This window comes from Notamacropus eugenii, chromosome 4 (assembly GCF_028372415.1).
Source record: "Notamacropus eugenii isolate mMacEug1 chromosome 4, mMacEug1.pri_v2, whole genome shotgun sequence".
In the NCBI taxonomy this organism is placed as follows: Eukaryota; Metazoa; Chordata; class Mammalia; order Diprotodontia; family Macropodidae; genus Notamacropus; species Notamacropus eugenii.
In genome coordinates this window covers 103041070-103064875 of record NC_092875.1, presented here as the reverse complement: position 1 = coordinate 103064875, position 23806 = coordinate 103041070, and the positions used below count along the sequence as shown (strand labels likewise).

General features: G+C 35.6%; 1 protein-coding gene across 5 annotated transcripts in view; it reads left to right on the top strand.

Moving 5' to 3' along the window:
• The window catches only part of KHDRBS3 (KH RNA binding domain containing, signal transduction associated 3), a 309488-nt gene that overhangs the window by 246823 nt on the left and 38859 nt on the right, over window positions 1-23806 (top strand). For all 5 annotated transcript variants that reach the window (XM_072602997.1, XM_072602998.1, XM_072602996.1 and 2 more), the window contains exon 7: window positions 1351-1433. In XM_072602997.1, coding sequence (XP_072459098.1) covers window positions 1351-1433 — 83 coding nt within the window. The remainder of the gene's footprint in view (window positions 1-1350; window positions 1434-23806) is intronic.

The window sequence follows — 23806 nt, the reverse complement described above, 5'->3', positions numbered from 1 at the left end:
GGACAAGTAGCTAGTTCTGTTGCTTCTAGAATATGACATCTTGGATGCCAGGGCACCCTATTCCTTGGCCGGTTCAAACATGTATCCTCAAGACTATCACTTTCTCAGGATTAACTGGGTCCTCTACTGGCTCTTCCAATTCCTCAAGTTCTCACAATATCCCATATCTCATGAAGATGGAGATTAAAAACAAGAAGTGGCCTCATCCTCAGACCCAGATTTCCTTGGGAATCCATGCACTCAGACATGGTGGAGAGAATGCCCTCTGTTCCTTCCCCAAGCTTAGACTCATGCTAATACTTTGTGGCCAGAAGGAAGGAGAAATCTGTTTCACATGTCCTTTGTTATCACACACTTAGTTACAGCTGAGCAGCCATTTAAAAGGCTTTTGCTTTTCTTGATCATAATGTAAGTGGTCAGCAAATAATCATGGTATACTTGTACCATATGCTCTACCTAAGGAACAGAATTCTCCCCACTTCCATTCCCTTTCTCCCGATACATGTCTTTATGTATTTACAGAAGGAGGATCAACTCTCCTAAAGGAGTTGCAGACACAGTCTTTTGAGCTTGCACTCAGGACAAGGAACATTGGCCAGTCCCCACTACATAATATAATTTTAAAAGTCAGGGGCTGAAATGGAAAGATCCCTGAACTTGGAATCATGAGACCCTTGAACCAAGAGATGTTAATTCAGTTCCCAGTCCTGATAATGACTGACCCTAAACAAGTTACTTTATCACCTCTGAATGTCTTGTACAGAAAGTGCTTTGGAAACTTTAAAAACATATAAATGGGAGCTGATGTTATTTTGAGAGTTTCGTTTTCATGCCAATCATAATCTAATATATAGCAACAGGCTTTAAAAATAAAATTGTTATTTTATGCAGTGATTTTTTTTGTCTGTTTTTGGGATTTAGTGTAACAGTCTGCATTTGAATTCAGTTATATACACCAACATGTAAAACTTGTCTTTTATTTATAATCATTATACACACTCATATTAATAATATCTCTTTGCTGAAGTGATGCCCTAAGACTATTTTGAGTTAGATAACAGTTCAAGACAGTAAAATAGCCTGGGGAACTAAGAAATTGAAAGTAGCACTAAAATTAATAAATTATGCAATAATTATCCACTGTTTCTTAAATTTAAATGTATTTGGTAATACTTTTTAGATACAAAGCCCTACATGATCACTTTATGGAGATGCTTTTTGAGTCCTATTTGTTTTATTAAATATCCATGGAGAGCCAAGGAATTTTGTTTTATTACGTGTATCTTTTTCCTCCAGGATTTTATTGTGTTAGAATTTTTATCCATGCTTTTCCTGTTAATATTTTTTCAGGAGTATGATGATGGATATGGCACTGCTTATGATGAGCAAAGTTATGACTCCTATGATAACAGCTATAGTACCCCAGCACAAAGGTAAGGATCAATCCTTACTTACTGTTCCTGAAACTGAGTACTGTCCAAACCACAGTTTTGGTCTTATGTGAGAAATAAAGTAACAAGCCACAGAATATTTAACTAGACCACCAAGCTTAGAATTATGATTCCTGTATGCTATTCCCTATAAAATGGAAGTAATTAATTTGCCCTGCTTCTTTTTTTTTAAAGTATGCCAATCTCATCAGTCATTCAACAAAGATTTATTGTGTTTATAATATGCCAGGCACTCTTGTAAGGAAAGGCAGTAACAGTCCCTGCCCATAGTTGGATCATAGAAGGTACAAAGGGAAGAGTAAATTGGAAGAACACTGGAAAGGTCAAAAGAATACAGGTTGTGAAGAGCTTTAAATACCAAAAAAAGTTTTATATTTGGTCCTGGAGGCAACAGGGAAGGGACATGGCTGGATTTGCTCTTTAAGAAAATCATTGGTAGCTGAGGAAAGAATGGATTGGAGTGAAGAGAATCTTGAATCAAGAAGACCAATCACAAGTCTATTGGAATAGTCTAGACAAGAAGTGATGAGGGCCTATAATAGGATTGTGCCTGTGTCAGAAAAGAGAGAGGATATATAGGAGAGATACTGTAAAAGTTGAAATGTAAGAATTTGCTAACAGACTTGAAATGTTGGCCGAATTCAAAGTAGGAGTCAATAATCGTATCTAACTTGTGAGCCTGGGTAACTGAGACGATGGTGGTGCCCTCAAATAGGAATTCAGAAGAGGGAGGTGATCTTCAGAGGAAAAGTAATGACTAGTTTTGTTCTTTTGAGCTTGAGAGGGCTATAAGAACATCCAGTTCAAGATGTCTAATGAGCAATTGATGATTCAGAACCGAAGTTCAAGAAAGAGACTAAACTAGATAAATAAATCTGGAAATCATCTTCATAGAGAATCCATGAGAACTGATAAGATCACCACATGAGAAAATGTTAAGACTTGTCAATTTACTGGAAGTCTTTAAGTAGAAATTGGATGCCCTTGGAATTTGTGCCTCCACTAAGAGTTTGACTAGATGACTTCTGAGATTTATTTCAACTCTTAAGTCAGCTTTTTATTCAATAATCAGTCAGGTCGGGTCAGTAAACATTTACTAAGTATCAGGTACTGGGAGTTGTGCTAAATCTCCAGGGTACAAAGCAAGTCCAAAGACAGCTCCTGCTCTCAGGGAGCTTACAGTCTAATGCTGTAGACAACATACAGATAGGCTACTTATAGGCTAAATTAGAGATAATCCACAGAGAAAAAGCACTAGAATTACCCAAATGACATGAAAAAGTCCTATCAAAATTTATCTGGACCTAAAATATGATATTAAGTGGCACAGTGGATGGAGTGCTGGGTCTTGATTCAGGAAGACCCAGCCTCAGATTTGGCCTCATTTAGTTCCTAACTGTGTGATCCTGGGCAAGTCACTTAACCCTGTTTGCCTTACTTTCCTCATCTGTAAAATGTTCTGGAAAAGGAAATAGCAACCACACCTGTGTCTTTGCCAGGAAAACCCTGAATGGGGTCATGAAGAGGCAAGCATGACTCAAATGACTGAACAAAAATTAAAATTTAAAAATACCCCCTGAGAATCTCTGCAGCTCTGAAGATATTCTGAGCTTTCATCAGATGATCATATGGGCTGGGGAAAATGTTGATGAAATGTTTTGATAAAATATATGTATAGCATTCCCCATATCATTTTAATTAATCTAGTTTAAAAAAAAAAAAGAATACTGGTCATTTGGCATGGCCTATCCTTGTTGAAGCCGTTCTGACTCTTAGTTATTACTGCTTCCTTAAGACTGCTAGCCATCTATTTCATAATACATTCTAGAATTTTGTCAGGATTCGCAGGCCTATTTTTGCAGGCTCTTTTCTCTTTCCTTTTTTGAAAACCAGGATGCAAACTTAGTACTCAACTAAAATACTTGGCTTCTTGTTGTCTCTCAACAAGTGTTGTAACAAAGTGTTGTAACACTCTGATTTCCCTATTCTCTTCCCCATGCCTGGAATGATCTCTTCACCTTCACCTATTGGCTTCCTTGCTTTCCTTCAAGTTCAAATTCTGTCTTCAGAAGACCTTTCTGGGTTCATCTCCTCCCTCAGCCTCCCAATTCTCAAACCTTCCCTCTGAGATTACCTTTCATCTACTGTCTACTCTGAATGTGTGTAGTTGTTTGCACCTTACCTCCTATTAGAATTCAAGCACCTTGAGGACAGAGATAGTTTTGCTTTGCCCTCTTTTTAAATTCCTGGCATTTAGTGTTGTACCTGACAAGTGTAAGCACTTTATGTTGACTGACTGAAATTCATATCTCCTAAATTAACAGCAGTCTCTTGTCATATTTCATTTTCTTTACTCAGTCTCCATCCTTAATCTACCTTGCTGCATGTAGGTAACACTGTTGACCACTCTCTCCTCTTACTCTGAGTTTTTCTGGTAGCACTGTCTCCTTCTCTTTCTGCCTTACTGACCTCTCTTCCATTTCCGTTTCTGGGTCAAAGTCCACATCATGATATCCCTTGACTATGGATGTTCCTCGGTGTTCTGCCCTAACTTCTCTTCACTTCTTAGCTCCCATGGTTTTAATTGTCATCTCTGTGCATATAATAATTACAGCTGATATTTATGTAGCACTTTAAGGTTGCAAAGAGCTTTACATGCATTATCTTAGATTATTCACAGATATACATAGCTAGCCTTGGGTTTTCCCTTGAGCTTCAGTCCTGCTTCCCACATTAGAAGACCTCTCAAACTAAACCTATCCAAAGCTGAACTCATTATCATTTCCTCTTCTCCAAACCTTCTTTCTTTCAAATTTCCTAATGCCTTTCCAAAGCAACACCAGCTTCCTAACTTCATAATCTCATTGTTATCCTCTGCTCTTCACCCATTCTCACTTCACACTCCGAGTCACTTGCCAAGCTTTGCTGTTTGATATCTCTGTGATATCCGTCACATCCTACCCATTCACTCCACCACAGCTACCACCTTAGTTCAAGTTCTCAGGAACTCCAGCCTGCATTGTCGCATGGCCTCGTAAATGGTCTCCTTTCCTCAGGTTTTTCTTCACTCTAATCCATCCCTTTTCCACATAGCTGCCAAAGTAGTTTTCCTTACATACATCTTAACCCTATTACTCCCTTACGCATGCAACTCCTACAGCTCACAGCTGCCTCTAGATAAAATAATAAGCTTTCTTGGTTTAAAACTCTTCATGTCCCAGCCCCAACCTGACTTTCCAGCCTAGATAAATATTACTCTCCCACTCTGTAGTCTAATCTTCATTTTTTGTTCCTTGAATGAGACTCTCCATCTCCTGTTTCTGGACTTCACAGTAACTATTCTCCCATTTTTCATGCACTCAGAACCATAGATGGAATGCATTGTCTCATCTTGTACTCAGAAGCCTTTTCTTCTTTCTAGATGCTTCTAAAGTGCTACCATCTACAAGAATATCTTTACCTGATTCCGCAAACTGGGGAAAATGTTAAGTGTTCTCCTTTTCACACTACCTTGTATTTAATTAGTTTGTATTTATTTACATTCATTCTCTTTATTCTGCATATACTGATGTATATACCTGTCTTCTCCATTAATATGTAAGTTCCTTGTGAGAAAGGATTATTTCATTCTTTATTTTTATATCTCTAGCTCCTAGTACAATGACATGTTGAGTAATTGATTCTTTCATAGTCCAAAGATCATTTTCCTTAGAAGAGAAAATAAAAGAACTGAATAGCTCTATCTTTTCTTTGTAGTCAGTTATCATCATCCTATCTGCCTCCAGGAAAGGTTCTCTTCTTTTCTTACTGTCATCTTTCTCCCAATAGAATTTTTAAAAATTAAAATTAAAAAAGCAAACCCTTTTTGTTATTTGTGCCTTTCTTTGACTGCCTCTGCTCAGTATGAGCTTTAGTATTCCTGGCATTATTTCTTACCTTACCATGCCAAACTGAACCAGGAAAAAAATGTAAAACAGTGCCCGTACCAATGCAAATGGAAACTGACTGGTATGAAAATAGAATGACAAAACTCAGCCTTGATGAAGAAATATTCCAATAATAGAATGCAATCATTCGCTTCTTAGCAGAGATGAGGAACTGTTGGGGTAAGGTGTCACATACACGAAGAGAATTGGTTGATGTGTTGTTTAGTTTTGCTGAACTGCTTTTCTTTTATTCTCTTTTTTTTGTGCCAAAAATTTTTTTAATTCCTGCAAAAATAAAAGGGCAATGAAAATTTATCTTCAAGTTTTGAGGTCTTTATGTGGACTTTATTTTAGTACAAGGGGGAAGATACCATCTTAGAAACATGGAAAGTTAGAACTGGAAGTGATGTTAAAAATCATTTAGTCCCAGACCCTCCTTTTATATTTGCTATGTGGTGATTCACTTAACTTATTTGAGGTGATAGAACTGGAACTGGAACCCAGATTTCTTGCACTTTCACTACCATACCCTTTCCCTTCACTATGATATGTAGAAATCATAAGTAGGAAGTTAGTGTGCAAAATGTGTGCAAAAATCCTAAAGAGGATAGAGAGAGACCCTAGGGTCCTTAAATCTTATAAAGTAAGCTTGTATGTTTATATCATGTCCTTTTCCAAATATATCTGACTCCCCTCACCTATCAAGCATACTGTTCTGTATAACAAAGATTAAAAAGAAGAAAAGAAAATAACTAAAGAAAAAAAAATAGAAGTTCAGCCAAACAAACGAACATATCTGCTATTCCTGACTGTTTATGTAATACTCAACAGCCCTGCTCCTCTACTTAGACATCAAAGGTACATAGAACTTAGGAATACCTGAGTTGAAAGCCTGCCTCAGACAGCTGTGTGACCTTCAGCAAATTATCCATTGTCAGCTTCAGTTTCCTTATCTATAAAATGTGGTTAGTAATATTACCTACCTTACAAGATTGTTGTGAGTATCAGATGAGTTAGCATGTAAAGTGCTTTGCAAATCTTAAAGCTCTATATAAACATTAATTAGCTGTCTTGGCCAAAGAAAAAAAGGCAGAGGTACATTTTTACGACAATTCCTGAGGACCAGTTTTGGCCATTATAAGTATTTCCATTCTTTCAAGAATTCTTTATAGTCATCATGTTTACAGCATGTACATACATACATATATACATACATATATATCACATTACATTTATGTGCCCCACTTTGTTTATCCATCCCCAAATGGGCATCTCATTTATTACTTCTTCTTTGTTGCTTTGAACGCTGCTTTTATAAACATTTTCACTTTATAAACATTTTGACTTTTGGGAAGTTTGTATGCCTAGAAGTGAAGTATGGACTAAGCTAGAAGGTGTGGACTTTTTAGTTGCTTCCTTAACATAATTCCCAATTTTGTTTCAAAATGGTTAGACTAGTTCACAACTCCACTAAGAGTATGCTTGTCCTCTCCAAATACTTACAGCCAGTCAGTCAACCAACACTACTAAATATATCACCAAGTATTGTACTAGGTACTTTGCAATACTAAGACCTAAATGAAACAGGTTCTTACCCTCATGTTGTTCATATTGTATTATACAGCATGAGATCTGTATGTATATAAGTATGTACAGAATAATTACAAAATAGTTTTGCAGGTTAGCACTAGTTGCTGGAGAGATCAGGAGGGGCCTTCTCAGTTCTTGAGCCATTGTTTATTTTTATGGTTATAAAGTTCAGTTTATTTTGCATCAGTCCATACAAGAATTCCCATGTTTCTCAGAGGTCTTCGTATTCACTTGTTCGTAGAAACCATTAGCTATTTCCATCTTTGTCATTGTTTGTCAATTTGGTGGACATGAAGAAACACCTCAGAATTGTTTTGACTTGTATTTCGTTTATTATTGGTGATTTAAAGCAGAGTTTCCTCTAGTTACTAATTGTTTTCAAGAAGGAAGGGGAAAATACTTTAAGAAATCTCTTTGACCCAAAACTTTCCTTGGGTCAATTCCAGACCATTATAACTTAAAGCTGAGAGCAATATAGGAAATTGAATACTGTTCTGTCACCAAAAACAGTAGCACAATAAGGTATGGCATTGGATTTAATGTACCACATTTGAAAATGTTCTTCTTAAAACTTAAAATATCATTAGTTTTAAACTCAGCAAGGTTTATTTCACTTTATAAAGCATTTAAACTTGCTATAACAAGGGCAAGGAATAACCAGTGGACAGTCCATGTACTCCTTTTCTGTCCACACATTAGGAGACCCCTTCTAGAGTTAGTAGTCAATAACACTTATTTAGTGCCTTATGCCATGCATAAGTTCTAAGTTCTAGGGATGCCAAAAAAGGCAAGATTGTTGCTATTCAGGTTCCTCTGCTAATGCACATTCATATTTCATGTTTGAATACATCTAAAAATCTTTGAATACTTTCACTTAATTTTGCAAAACCCTTCTAGTTTCAGTGGAAGCCATGTGTTTAGAACTGTGAGCACTATTTTTAAAAAATTAGGAAAATATAACACTTAATAGTCCTAGTTTCCAAGTAAAAGTAGCATGTAACAAATCATCTTGCTCTGCACAGCACCACATAGAAGTAGGAGGATGAAGTCTCTGACATTTGAAGGGCCTCTGGGGGTTTGCATTTGTTTGACTTTCAAATTAGAAGCCAAAAGATTAAACTGCATAAATAGAAATTAAGATTATTCAAATTTTTAGCAGAATTTAAGGAAGAAAAAAAGCAAAAGAATCTTTATCTTAACTTTGGAAAATTGTAATATCTATGACAATACATAGCATAGTTAAATTGAAATATATAATCAGAATAGGATGGAAATAATCAGTCATGATAATTTTTGGTACCTTTTCAGTGCCCAGAATATGGAATGTAAAAAGATTAAAATTGTTGTTATATGCTGTGCATTTTACTCTATTGGTAGTTTTAGCATTATTTTATTATTTGCTTCTTGAAGCTATCTTACATAAGTGTGAAAATCATAGTGGACTTTCTGTTATGTAGGGAATTATGATCTATTGTTTCAAAATGTTTAAGTTGGTTAAATTTTTTTCAGGGTTTAAATATCAGTGATGATTTCTTGTGCCTTTAAAATAAAATCATAATGTCACATTTATATTGAACCTTAAGGTTTAATATAATTCAAAGTGCTTTCCAAACAGCAATCTCATTAGAGTCTAAATTAGCATTCCCATTTTATACGCACATTGAGATTCAGAGAAGTTCATTAAAGTACTTGACCCTAATAACACACCTAATAGATGTCAGAACCGGATTTGGATCTAAGTTTCTCCTAATTCCAAGTCAAAGGTATACCATTTCACCTCTATAAGTTATAATATACCAAGAAGTTCTTTGTTAACATTCATTAAACAAGGACATTTTTTTATTGGACCTGCCTTTCTGATTTTCCACTATGTTTATCCATGTGGGGATTCAGTGTTTCAAGAATGTTTTTTTGAAAATGAATTTTTCTCTACCTGATCAGACAAGGCTGATCAGACAACCTTTGCAAATGCTAATGCTGTGTAGATATCAACAGCCCATAATAATGGGTTTGACTGAAAGCTTCTGTCAGAATGGCTGTCATAACTGCTTCTGTGCCTTAATTTCCTCCAAATTGTTTTGAGAAACTCAGAAATAGTCATTAGAACTTTTTAATTTTAGAACTGAAGTAATTTTGTCAGGAAAATCCTTGTAATTAAGGTATCCTATTATAGAAAGAAAAGAAAAAAATACTTAAAGTTTATATCAGGATCTTTCCTTCAATAAATGTGCTACACTGTTATGTGCAAGACACTGGGCTAGGTACTAAGAGGATACCAGACATTACAAACAACGCATGCATTGCCCACAAGAAGAATTTTGTGTTCTCAGACTGAAATATATTTGTTTTGAAAGTAAATAGTATTAATTTCCCCAAAAGTATTATATAGGAATACTAGGCTTGCCTCTTTTACCAGTTGGAATCTTCATGCATGATCTACACAAGTGTTTAGGAAGACAACAACAGGGCAAAGGCAAGACAGTACTAATAAATCAATTGCCACTGTCAGTTCCCTATTTAATGTTCTCTAGAATACATGAGATTTATCACTAAGGAATTGTAGAATAATGCTAGTATATGGAAACAAAGTCCACCAGGGATGTGTACTACATCATTTGGATTTAGCGCTGCCATCTGCTTAATAGCATCAAGATGACTACAGAGGTACTTATGATCAACCATTCATAGCAGTGACAGATGCTGCCGAGAGTTAACATGCCAAGGAAAGAGGTTTGTTACCAAAATGCAGATTGTGTGACAAGGTTGCTAAAAATCTTTACCTCTACAGTGGCTAAAGGGTTTTTTTTTTCTTTTCTTTCAAGTCCTTATGTTTAGAAGGTGTTTATTGAGTCATAGATGGATATTCTTTTCTCTATCCAACTCCAGATTATTTCTAATTGTAAGACACCGCTAAAAATGTTGGTTCAGATATTTGTCTGTATAGTCTTCCAAACAGAATAGAAATGACATTTATGCAATTTCTGACCCTTTAAATGTACTTCTTGACAGGATCCATAGTAATGGATCCTGGGAAGGCCTTCTCTGAGTAATCTGTAATAATTAATTCAGTGGAATCTCACCAAGTTAATTTGCATAGTTTGATGTTCCAGTATACAAATATCTTTTCTAAAATATAATATTATTAAGAATTTGTTGAGCTTCACAATATAATTCATAATTTAGACTAGAAAGGAAACTTAGAGGTCATCTCGCCAAACCCCATCATTTTACAGACAAAACTGAGGCTTAGTGAAGTAGTCTCACAGTTAATGGGTAGTAGAACTAGGCTTTGGACTCCTCGGATTTCAAATCCAGCAGTTGTATTGTCTCTGAGGAGTGGGAAGATGAGTAGACTTGGCCCAGGGTTTGATTCCCCCTACTACCATTCATTGTCTCTATGATGAGTAGCAATGTCATTTAACTTCTCTTTAGTATGCTTATCTCATAACAAGGCACAGCTTCATGAATTGTCTTTAAGAAAATGCTTTGTAAACCATAATGTGTTATAAGAATATAGGTGTTTATTACTGTGAAGTCATTTTTTTTAGTGTTTAAAGGCAGAATAATGGAAAGAAAGGGGTCCAGATGTGGGATCAGGAGGCCTGGACTTGATCTTTAGCTCCAACACTTAAGGAGCTTCATGATGTTGGGCAAACCACTTTACCTCTCAAACTCAATTTCCTCATCTCTCAAACGGGTTTAATGCTGTCATAATACTTATTTTTACATTACTTGAGGAGAACGTTCCATGTGAACCCTAAACCTTGCTGTATAGTTGTGAATTAATCAGTAAAATAGAACCTTATTTAAATGTATTTATGATCTCATACGTGTGGATTTGCTTTCAATTAATATTCGTTAATCACCTTCTGTATGCCTGGCATTCTTTTAGTCTCTGCTCACACAAAGTCAAGGATGAAATAGCCCTCTAAGGAGCTTGCATTCAATGGGTAGGGGACAATTCAAACATATACAAAGATTAGGTAAATACAGTAAAGCAAAGTAATTTCATGGGGTAGGAGTAGAGCACTAATTAGGAAGATTAGCTGAGCTTTGAAGGGAGTAGCTAGAGAGACAGTGACACTGGGAGATAGAGGTGATGGGGCATAATATTCCAGGCATCTGAACAGACTTTGGAAAAATAAAGAGGTGGGAGAATGTTATTTATGCAAAACAGTAAGATAACCAGTTTTGATAGTACTATAAAGTAGAAGAAAGGTGAGTAATGCAAAATCAGTCTAGAAAAAAAATTAGGAAAGGCCTTTAAAATGTAAAGAAGAAGAACTTGTATTTTACCTGGAGACAGATATGGAGTCACTAAAGCTTCTTTATGAGGAGATTGATTTGATCACATCTGTATTTCAAGAATATCAAGTTGGTAGCTTTGTGAAACTAAATTGGATACAGAGAGACCAAGTAGGAGGCTCTTGAATAATCCATTTCAGAGTAAAGTGGTTCTATCAGCACAGGTCAAAGCCCCTACATGACTTCTTATATTATGGGATTTTCACTGGGATAGTCTATAAATTCTTCTCAGAACAGTGGATCTCAAAAGATTGGCCCTGGCATTTTAATAGATCATTATTTCCATTAGATGTGCCACAGAATTTTAGTATTGTGTTATTAAAGATATGCCTTAATGTTAAAACACACGAATATTACACAAGATGAAAAAACAGGAAGGGGCTCAAATGTGTGTTAGAATTACCTTCATTCTCAAATAACTCAACAAAAATAGTTTCTATTTGTATAGAAGAGAAACTTATATATACTCAAGTGTCTATATTCAGTGTTCTCTAATTTCTCATAGCAAAAGATGCCGCAAAAAAGTTTGGGAACCAGGGTGGTGGAGAATATACTCAATATACTGGAGGCCTTCCTTTGATTCTTATAATATCTCTAATGTACTAACGTAATATTACACCTATACATCTATTGTCTCTGATTCTCCCTACATAGACTTACAAAACCATAGTATTTGAGGGTAAAAAGGATATATAGTCCATCCATACACCAAAGGAGTCCCTATGAGAATGTACCAGTTTTTATAGAGGTGGAACCCATCACCTCTTGAAATAGCTCATTATCCTTTTGAATGGCTCTATTTGTGAGGAAGTAGGCATTTTAAGTTTTTTTCCTTTTAATGTGTATCCTAAATTTGCTGTTCAGTTTTGTTTTGTTTTTTTTTTACTTATGTCTGACTCTTTGTGACCCCATTTGGGGTTTATTGGCAAAGATACTGGAGTGGTTTACCATGTCCTTCTCTTGCTCATTTTACAGATGAGGAAATTAAGGCAAACATTTTTAAAAAACATATCGTTTCACACAACTAGTAAGTGTCTGAGGCTGGATTTAAACTCAGGAAGATGAGTCTTCCTTGCTTCAGGCTGAGTTCTTTATCCACTGTACTACCTAGCTGCCCATTCTAAATTTGCCACATTGCATCTTATCTCTTTTGGTTTTGCCCTCTGGGGCTAATCTAAACTTACCACCATATGTTAGCCCTTTAAATACTTGAAAGTAGCTATCAGTCAGTCAACAGATATTAAATGCCTGTTATGTGTGAAACACTGTCCTAGTTACTGAGGATGTAAATATAATATATGAAACTCCTTGAGAAGAGATAACATTTTAATGGGGAAGATAAGTACATAAAGAAGTATCTATAGAATAAATATAAAGAGATTAAAGATCAAGAAACAAGATGTAGAACATTGTTTATAACAGAGTTTGGCGTGAGTAAAGAAAGCTTGAAAGGGAGTTCTATATGATAAGAATGGGATGGTAGATGGAGACAAAATTGTGAAAGGTTTTAAATGCTAAATAGGGCTGTATATTTTATCCCAAAGCTAATAGGAAGCCACTGGAGTTAAGTAAGGAAGTAACAAAGTCACATCTCTTCCCTTGAGTCTTCTATTAGAAAAAAAATGCTTGGTTTCTACAAAAGATCCCTATGGCATAAACTCAAGGTCCTTTCCCATTCTAGTTGCCTTTTGCCTACGGAAAAAAATAAAAAGAAATGGTAAGACAAGTAGAATAAGAACTAATAGAGAAGTGTTGCTAAAACGCAGAAAATATAAAACACCTAGAAGAATAGCAGTGCCATATTCTTCAGAGAAGTCAAAAAGGATAAGATCTGAGAAGAGGCCTTTGGACTAGGCAATTAAGATAGCATTGAGAACTTGGTAGAGAGCAGCTTCGGTTGAGTAATGAGGTTAGAATCCAAATTGCAAAGTACTGAGGATGTCAGAGAAGGAAGAGAAATAGAAGTGGAGAATAAGAACAGTTTATTTTAAGAGTTTGACTATAAAGAGAAGAATAGATATTGTATGATAGTTTGAGGGGATGTTAGACTCCAGTGAGGTTTTTATTAAGAATAGGAGAGACTTCAGTATATGTAGGCATCAGTGAAAGCACATATAAATAGAGATTTCAGGTTAGAGAGTAAGAAGGCATATACATGGTAATTATATGCTGGAGAATATGTGAAGGCATGAAATCAAGAGTAGAAGATTTGACAGAGACTAGCAGGTCATAATGATCATGAGAGCCAGTATTTATCTGACACTGTATGCCAGATAGTGCACACTTTTACAAATATTACCTCCTTCAATCCCTCACAATGAGCCTGGGAGAGATATGTTATTATGCCCATTTTAGAGTTGAGGAACTGAGGCAAACAGACTCAGTGACTTGCCAAAGTCACATAGCTATTAAGTGTCTAAAGGTTTTCCCGCCTCCAGGCTCAGCAGCACCTAGCTACCCCAAGGTGCCCCTCTTTGTAAGAGACTAGAGTATAGAATAAGAGGATGGAGTAAGGACATCAAGGCATTTAGAGATGTTGAGAAGTAATAGGGAGGTCATGTCACATAAGGTTTGAGGAGAATTTTGATGCTGATTTTTTCCCAATAACGTATAAAACAAGCACCTCAACTAAGAGGGGAAAGGCTAGAGAGGAAAGAAGAGGAAAAGAAATTTGGAACTTCTTCTATGAGGATTGGGCAAGAGAATCAGTCGGAGAACGGGGGAGATAGAATCAGGGGGGTGGAGTAAAAGCAGCATTTACACACACCCTCCAAAATACCTCCCCCTCCAAAAAACCAAACTGAATCCTGGACAGGAAAATCAGTTAAAAGTTTCAGTCCTTTATTTCAGTTTAAGATAACTTGTAAAGATAGAAATAAAGGTCTGCAGATGCTGGGGCAGGAGATGACTAGAATTGAAGTGCTACAGAAAAGGCACCAGTGGTGGCAGAATACCTGGCTGTAGTTGTCAGTGCAATAGCAGTGGGGAAGGCTCAACTGCAAGGGGCAGTAAAGGGACTTAACACCTGGTCAGAAAGAGATCTCACTGGTATGAGGAATGGGTGCCATATGGCAGCTCTGGTACCTGTTACCCAATTCTGAATCACAGTTCCAGGGAATAGAGAAGAGAGCCATGAGGGAGCAAGGCCCCTACTAGAGTAAGAATCAGAGCACAGGACCAGAAATCTCCCCAAATCACAACAGTTTGGAACACTGAAAATTTACAAAGTACCTGCCAAAGCAGCAAAAGAACACTAAAGACGGAACCTTGGCTAGAAATTCTCCCCACCCTCAGGGGTATGTAGAGCCCAACTCTAATATAAAGTCCAAAGCCAAGAAGTAAATTGTAAAAGTGAGCAAACAACAAAACAGCAGAGAATCTGGCCACAAAAACTTTCTGCAGTAATAGGAAAAGTAAAGACAGAAGACAGTGACTTAAAAACATCTAAAAGCAAAGCTTCAAAGAAAATGGTAGATTGCATGTAAACCCAACAAGAATTTTTAGGGGAATCTAAAGCAAGGAATCTATAAAAGGGAAGAGGAACCAAAACTGTTTTTAAAAGATCAAATAACAATAGTAGGGGGGAAAATGAGAAAAGAAATGAGAGTTACATAAAAAAATTATGAAAAGAGAATTAACAACTTGGAAAAAAGGCCAAAATGCTAAGGAAAATAACTCCTTAAAAATCAGAATTGGATAAGTCTAAAAGTTAATGAATTCATGAGATGTCAAGAAACAATAAAACAAAAATAAAAGAAAATGTGAAATATCACATCAGAATAACAGCTGACCTGGAAAATAGATTGAGGAAAAATAATTTAAGATTTACTAGACTATGTAAAAGCCAATCTTTTTTTAAAAGTCTAGACCAGGGATGGGGAACCTGCCACCTCAAGGCCACATGTGGCCTGCTAGGTCATGAGGTGAGGCCCTTTGACTGAATCCTAACTTCATAGGACCAATCCCCTGAATAAAAGTATTTGTTCTGTAAAACTTATACTGAGTCAAAAGGCTGTACCCAAGGACCTAGAAGGCCACAGGTTCCCTGCCCCTGATCTAGACATTACATTTCAAGAGATTACATATTGGGGAAAATTGCCCAAATATTTTAGAACCAGACAGTGAAGTGGAAATTGAAAAAAATCTACCAGTCACCTCCTGAAAAATATCCCAAAATGAAATTTACATGAATATTATAATCATATTCCAGAGCTCCCAAGTCAAAGAGAAGCAAAAATAAACAATTCAGATCCAGTGAAGTCACAGTCACACACATATACAATTTAGCAGCTATCACTCTCTTAAAGGAATGGAAGGCTTAGAATATGATATTCCAGAAGGCAAAGGATCTAGGACTGAAACCAAGATTAATCCACTCAGCAAAACTGCAGGGGGAAAAATAGACATGTAATGAAAATAGAAGACTTCTGGGCATTCCTGATGAAAAAATCAAAGCTGAACAGAAAGCTTGACATTCAAACACTAGATTCAAGGGAAGGAGTAAAAGATAAACATGAGTAAGAAATCATAAGGGACTTAATAAGGTTGAACTATTTATATTCCTGTATGGGATGATGACAGATGTAACCCCCAAGAATTTAATCATCACTAGGGTAAGTTAGAAGGAATCTCTTTAGTCAGTGGTCATGGGTGTGAGTCTATTATGTTGGAATGATCTCAAAATAAGAATGAAAGAATGAGAAAGATGGATAAACTAGCATAAAGGGGGAAGGGAGAGAAAGAATGAGGTAGGAAAGAAACATTCGGTAAAGTTTATAAAACAGAAGGGGAAAGAGGCAATACTTGATCCTCACTCTCAACTGGTTAAAGGAGAGAAGAACAAAAAAAAGCATACACAAATACGTAGAATTGGGTACAAAACTTCATCTTACCTAACAGGGAAGTAGGAGGGGAAGGGACTGAGAGAAAAGGAGGGAGGGGGAATTTGAGTAAGGGTAGATTAAAGGAGGCAGTGTTGAGAAGCAAAACAAACTTTTTTTGAGGTGAAGGCAAAAAGAAGAAGGATAAAGAGAAAAAAATAGGATAGAGGGAAATACACATTTAACAGTTATAACTCTGACTGAATGGGATGACCTCACCCACAAAATGGAAGTGGATCAAAAAATGATTTAGAAACCAGAATCCAAAAATATGTTGTTTATAAGACACACTTGAAATAGAAAGAAACGCATAAAGCTAAATAAGAGTTGAAGCAAAATGTCATGCTTCATCTGAAGCAAGAAAGGCAAGAGTAACAATTATGGTTTCACACAAAGCAAAAGCAAATGTAGGCCTAATTAAAAGAGATGACCACAGAAACTGCATTTTGGTAAAAGGTACTGTATAGGCAGTATCCAGTACTAAACATGTGCACCAAATGGCTTATCAGCCAAATACCTAAAGAGAAAGTTAAATGAATTACAGGAGGAAATACAGTAAAACTGTTTTAGTGAGCGACCTCCATTTGCATCTCTCAGATTTTAAAGCCAACCAAGAATGAAGTTAAGGACATTAATAAAATCTGAGAAAAGTTAGATATGATAGCCCATTTAGCACAAATAAAACAAGATAGCTTTTATTAAGTGCTTTCTATGTTCCAGGTAGTATTCTAAGGAAGAGTCAAGCAGAATCAGAATGATACCTGATACCCCTTCCTTTCTGCCCCTGCCTTTTATCTAGAACTGTTGTATAGGAAAATAAACATATTGCTAGAGATGCATCTGTGGTGGCTATTAAGGCCACCACGCTTAAATTAATACACAAAGTATAACCAAAAACTCATAAACTCATTTAAATAAGAATAACCTGAGATGGGTTGTTGGAGGAATGCCATGAGCAATTTGATGAACTCCCTAATAAACCTGATGAAATACTTCTCTCCTGCCTACTGCCTCCATAAAGAGTATAGTAAGAGTATAAACTCATTGGTACTTTTTTGAGAATTAAAAGGATGGTTTGGATTGTTAATATTTCAAGATCATTTTCTAGCCAGGACTCTTAGGAGATCAGACTCTTGTTAACAGAACCATAAAAGAGAGCTGGCAAATTGCTGTCACCATTTCATGTCCCTTTCCTTCTTTACTTTTTCTTGTTTAGAGGACAGGCCAGAGTATAGCATAGTGGATCTGTGTTCTAGTTTAGGCGTAAGTAGAGGATGGTAGGGATGCTTGCATATGTGCACAGTCTCCTCAGGAACTGTTACCAATTGCCTTTGGAGTATAGAAACATGAACATTGTATGTGTTATCCCATAGCTTTCTTTTCCCCCTCAGCCCAGTAGAGGAGGATGTGATACTTAACCTTCCTAGCCTAAGACATAACAGTAATCAGTGGTGGAATATTTTGGTGATCCTCATAGAAATATATGTTATGCTTGCCCACCCTACACAAAAGAGAGAACCTTGTCATGGATACATTTCTTAACCTCAACATACTTTGTGTTTCCTAGGTAGTGTGTTCAGACCCGAAAAAAGAGATTTCCTAGGCAGCACCTGCTTGTGGGGTAGTTGTATGGGGAATCCCAAATGTGGTAGTCCTGGAATCTAGCCTTTTATACAGAGAAGAGTCATTACTTGGCCATTGACAACTTTAGGGACTTCCTTGATAATGAACTCAAATTGGAGATCTGGGAACCCAACATTCTAAAGAGAATGTAGTTCCTGAATAGTTTGTTTCTCTGAGAAGATATAGCCAAAATACCAAATGGTAAATTGCCACCCCTCAGTATGTTAGTTATTCAGACCACACAGATTACAAAGATGGTACATATCCAGCAGTCCCAAAATTTGTCTTCCTGAGGAATCCAAATTCTAGGGGCCAATATGAGTTTTGGAGGGGTATATAGAACTGTGGGTAAAGAGTGAATTCACCAGAATCCATTGGAGTTTTGCCCTGCTGGTGGCCAAGTTTAATGCTTTCTGAAAAGTGGTATTGTGAGTACATTTTATTTTTTTATTTTCAAGAGAAACTGTGAGTTTGTATTTTTATATTTTGTATATTCTTTGTATCTTATGTATTTCCAGTGGGATAAAATGAACACTTTGCTGTACCTAATATTTGTTACCTTGAGTTCTTATATAGGAGCCATAGGACCCTGTTCACCACATTTGTAGAAATTTAGAAGTTCTGTTTAGAAATTGTTCCTGGTATAACTTACAATTGAGGGAAATGAGTTAAAGAACAAAATTTCCATCTTGGGTCAGTCCCTATAGTTGGATTCAGTTCATATAAGTCTATAGTGTTGGAGGGAGTAGGGAGGATAGAGGAATGAACCATGGATTATAATGAAATGGTTATTTTCTCAAGGGAGAAAAATTAATATCGTAAACTCAGTGTGTGACATCAAACATTAGATCCTCTTGGCCTTTATTTTTTCATTTATAAAATGAGAAGATTGTACTTTAGGTGTTGTACCAACCACCAACCAGTACAGCTATCTGCCAAAATTTTTCACCAATGTCGAAGATTTTTACTACCCAAAAATCTTACTTTAAAATATGTAGACTTTTTTAAAAATGGACTATCACTTGACCCTGTGCCCTTCTCTTTCCCAGCATCAGAACTGTCACGTGGAAGTTTAAGAAGCCCTTAGTCACAGTACAGTATTTAGATGTTTTACTTATCCAAAATAGTTGAAAACTCTGGACTGAATGACTTATTAGGTCCCTCTAGAATAGATTAATATTCCATAATTCCAATCTCTTAGGTTGAATTTAATTTAAAGCCAGTCTGAATTAATTTAAAAAATAAATTCTAGATTTTTGTGTAAGTTTAATAATTGTAAGCATATATGTGAATTGGAATTAGTTTATCCCAGTGTTGGTTAGGAAACTTGATATATAATGATTCATGTTCAGTCATTTTCAGTCATGTCCAATTCTTTGAGACCCCCTTTGGGATTTTCTTGGCAAAGAAATGAAGTGGTTTGTTTTTCATTTTCTCCAGCTCATTTTACAGATGAGGAAACTGAGGCAAACAAGGTTAAGCAACTTGCCCCAGGGTCAAATAGCTAGTGTCTAAGGCCAAATTTTGACACAAGAAAACTCTTCCTGACTCCAAGCTTGGCATTCTTCTACTGTGCCACCTACCTGCCCAATATGTAATTAAATTGTAATTATTGACATGTAACTAATAATTCTTAATTTATTATAATAATTTCCTAGGTAAATGGAGAATTGTAAAGCAGTAATAGATATGTATGCTGTAGCTTGGGACATAGAAGAAGTGCTTCCAGCCAATGAGTTTTTTCTTTTCATTCTGGTTCTCTTCACTTTTGGTGTTAGTTACATACCTATTTATAGTGTCAAACTTTCCTTTTTAATATAGAGTATCAGCAGAACTTTTCTTTGTAGTATAAAGCCAAAGATGACTCTGATAGAGTCATTGTAAGTTCAGAACTAACTTGCATGAATTACTTTTAATGAATAAAATCAAGCCTTTACTCTGCAAAAGCTGTCCTCTAGTGCCTCATCATGTAGCTTGCAATCCTATCAATGCTTCTCTTTTTATGTTATTCTTATCCACATCTTTCAGTAAATTTTCCATGGCAAATCCATTCATTGTGTTTAGAAACCTTCCTCAGTTTCTTTTAATCTTTTGAATTACTACGGTGTTGCTCTGTCTATCCATGTTTTTTGTCTTACTTTCTTGATAAATAAACAACGTACTTCCTTTCCATCTTGCATTGTCTATGATTTTTTTTTTTATTTTCTGCCACTTGTCATGTAAAGTCACAAGTGATAATATGTGCAGCCTACGTATGCCATCACGTACCTTTCTCTTTGTTTTGAGGTTACTTTTAGCTAGTTTAGATTCTTCCAAGATCTTGGTGTATTATAATATCACTAGGAGAATATTGGTGTTGAAGAAATGTGATTTTGCTAGAGGGACTAGTCTGGCATCATTGAAATCACTACACAATTACACAGATAAAGCTCAACCAGATCTTTCCCTCTTACTGAATTATGGACCCAGCTCATTGCCCTTATACAACTCGTTAACATTTGTAGTATATTAGACTACTTGTCTAGCTGTATGAACATTATACATTTTTTCTTCTCTTTGGTTTTTCAATATGGAATAGATAAACCTATTATATAGTGATATAGATTTCTTTGAGCAGGCTTCATAGTGATTTGATGATCATTGGAAATATTACAGTGTTATCCACCATGGGAAGTATTTGGGGAATAGTGCAGCATCAGTAGCTAAACTTTTTATTTAGACTTTCCTCGAAAAGTCTTCTTTGATATTGGTATTTGACGCTTCTCTTCATGCCAATAATCAGCAGCTTTTTAAAAAAGATTCAGTTACTTTCATTATGCATTTATTAAGCACCTGTTTTATATCTAGCATTGTGGTAGGCTGGGATTCCTGCCAGCTACCCACCCACACAAATGAAATTCCTTAACCTCAAGGAACTTACATTCTACTGAGGGAAAACTTTAGGTATACAAATAAGTGAATTCCGAATGCTTACAAAAGAAATAAAAAGTAATGGATGAAGGGAAATACCAAAAACTTAGAAGGATTGGAAAAAGCTTCTTGAGGTTCTTATAGAAGGAACATATTAGAGGAAGGACAACCAATAAGGAGAGTTTTGCAGTATTCCTGGTGAAAGATGATGAGGGCTTTAATGAGAGCATGTGGCTATGTGAATGGAGAAAAAAGACAGGCACTCTGAAGAGGCAAATTGAGATCTGCTAGGTAACAATTAGAGCTTTTCATAAAAGGAGTGAATTCACCCTTATTGAAGGTCTTTAAGAAGAGGATGGATGGCTGTTTGTGATATTGTAGTGGACGTTTCTCCTTGGGATCTGAGTTGGTTTCACTGGCTGCTTAGGCTCTTTCCAACTCTGGAATTCAAAGCTTGACCCTAAGAAGCAAACTTAATTCAAATAACAAAAATGACCATTACATGTTAATCATTATTTTTGTCTCCTACCATGGTGAAGGTCAGTCATGTTATGTATTTTATCCTCAAGTTTGAAAGTTAACCACAGTAACAAAAGAAATAGCAATGTCAATATAATAGACTATTCAGAAAATTCACATTATGAGAAGTTTCCAAACAAATTCTCCAAGTAATTTCTGTTGCTAATAACAGATAAGTCATAGTAAAGTGCACACCCTCATCCAGGTTATTCTAAACAGATATAATATTTCTTCTACTTAGTTACCAAATAAGATTTTAAACTATCCAGATATATTAGAGTCTTCTAACTTTAACTTCTCTTGACTAAATTGAAAGAGGAGGTACCTTTTCTTTCTAACTTTTTTTCTTTTCATCTTCAGGATTCCGGCTTGATAGATACACTGACTTTTGTAGCTAATAGATTGCTAAATGATTCCTAAACACTCTTAATCTGGTTGTTTTCCATTCCATGGAATATTTAATTAATAAAATCATTGAAAACTTAAGTTTGCAAATAAAGATTACACTTCTTTACTCAGATTCTCTTCTACTTTTTTATGTGTTTTAATATCATGAATAACCAGCGCCTAATTACTCTTTCATATCCTCTCCAGGACAATATCTTTACTGGTTTGCTTCAAAATCCCTATTTACTTCCCCCATGATCCCCCAAAACAGAAAGGTACTATATCCAAGTCTTTCCCAGAGGTAATATCTGTTTTCTATGTCTCTATCCTTGGTCCCTCATATTTCTAACCATAATATAAGACAGTGCCAACCAGTGTATAGATTATAGAATTAGGTGATTTATAAATTAGAAGAAAAGATCTTAAGGATCATCAGGCACAATCTGTCTTTTTGCAGATAAATAACTTGAGGCATAAAGAAGGTAGGTTGCTTCCCCTAAGGGCACATAGGTAAAATAAGTGAAACTGGGAGTTTAACCTAGGTCCTTTCAATCGCTAAGCCCTGTTGTATGATCTCCCACCCCAGGACACAAGTCTGTGTTCTGTTAGATTTAATACATGGATCAGCATTGTTCTGAGTAGCACAATGATAGAGTGGTATTCCATGGCTTACATTATAGAGTGAAAGGTTGAAGTTACACACAAAATAAAAGCTTCCTGCAGGAAATGTTAGAAGATATTACTAAGATAACTGCAAGTGAATAAACAATTACCTGTCCTAAGATAGGATTCTTCCTGAAAGATGAGAGATTGGACCAGATGACCTTTCAAGGTCCTTTTCACACTATGAGTTAGAAGAGTAAGGAATAATGCATTCATATAATGTATCAATCAGTAGAAGTAAACTGTGTGTGTGTGTGTGTGTGTGTGTGTGTGTATGTATGTATTCCAAAATACAGAAATAAAAGTCTTCCATAAAGAGGAAAATGATCTCTTTTGCCAACACTAAAATAATCTTCTAGTTCAAAAAGTGATAATGTCAATTTGGACATTGTGCTGAGTGAAGTTGTACTCAGGAACGGAAGTCCAGAAGTCTTTCATCTCCTAAAGATTTACATGGTATATTAGGAAAATGTATTCAACCTTTTGAGACCTTATTTTATCTGAAAATGGGAAAGGAAGAATGTCAGCCATTTACTTTGAACATGTGTTAATGCCATAATGAGTAAGTGATAATAAAACATGTTTGTGTTACAGAAATGTTTGATAACTTTTCTTTAAACTGTAATACAATAAAATTCTATTTTCTAGATTACTTTTAATACTAATATTAATTTTACAAAAAGAAATTGGCAAAAAATTAATGTTTGAATATTATATATTTATGTATATTCAGTTGTATATTATAGTATATAATAAATATATATATTTAAATAAATAATACAATATAATGATCATAAATATGATCATTACAAATAGAATTTTCAAGCTGGATAGGGCCTTAGAGATCTTCAAATCCTTCCATTGAGTTCAACTATTATTTATCTATTGTATGTGTATGTTACTGTGCTTTGTGCTAAGAATGTAAAGACAGGAATGACATCTCTACCCTCAGGAAGTTCACATTCTACATAATAGATATAACATATACCTAAATACATAAATTTAAAATACATACAGGGTAATTTCATGATGGAGAATTGCTAATAACTTGGGGAAAACTAAGGCATAAGAAAGTGAAAGGACTTCCCCAGCATAACAGCAAGTTAATTTGACGACTAGGGACCTAAAACCAGGCCTCCTGCCTCTCACTGCCCCATTTTCTTTCCATTACAATACAGTGTTTTTCATGACATTCACATTGTTCAGGTTAATACTAATTGATAGGGGAAAAAAGAAGAGGATTAGTATATTTCCTCTCTCATCATTTTTGGGGGAAAACAATCTCCCTTAGTATTTGTATTTTTATCCTCTCTGGCTTGCGTACTGCCTGGAACTTTCTTAATAAATGTGTGATAGATGATTAATTTCCATTTTTATAGACAAGAGTATTGACCAGTTCTATAAAATATTTAAAAGTTTTGAAAGTTTCACTTATCTATAATAATGGAGAAAAAAATTATCAATTTAAATAATTCATTTAAACTTGTTCTATCCACCAAATATTACATCATTGTGTTGTCATGTATTCAGATGAATAATTTGAATTTTCTTT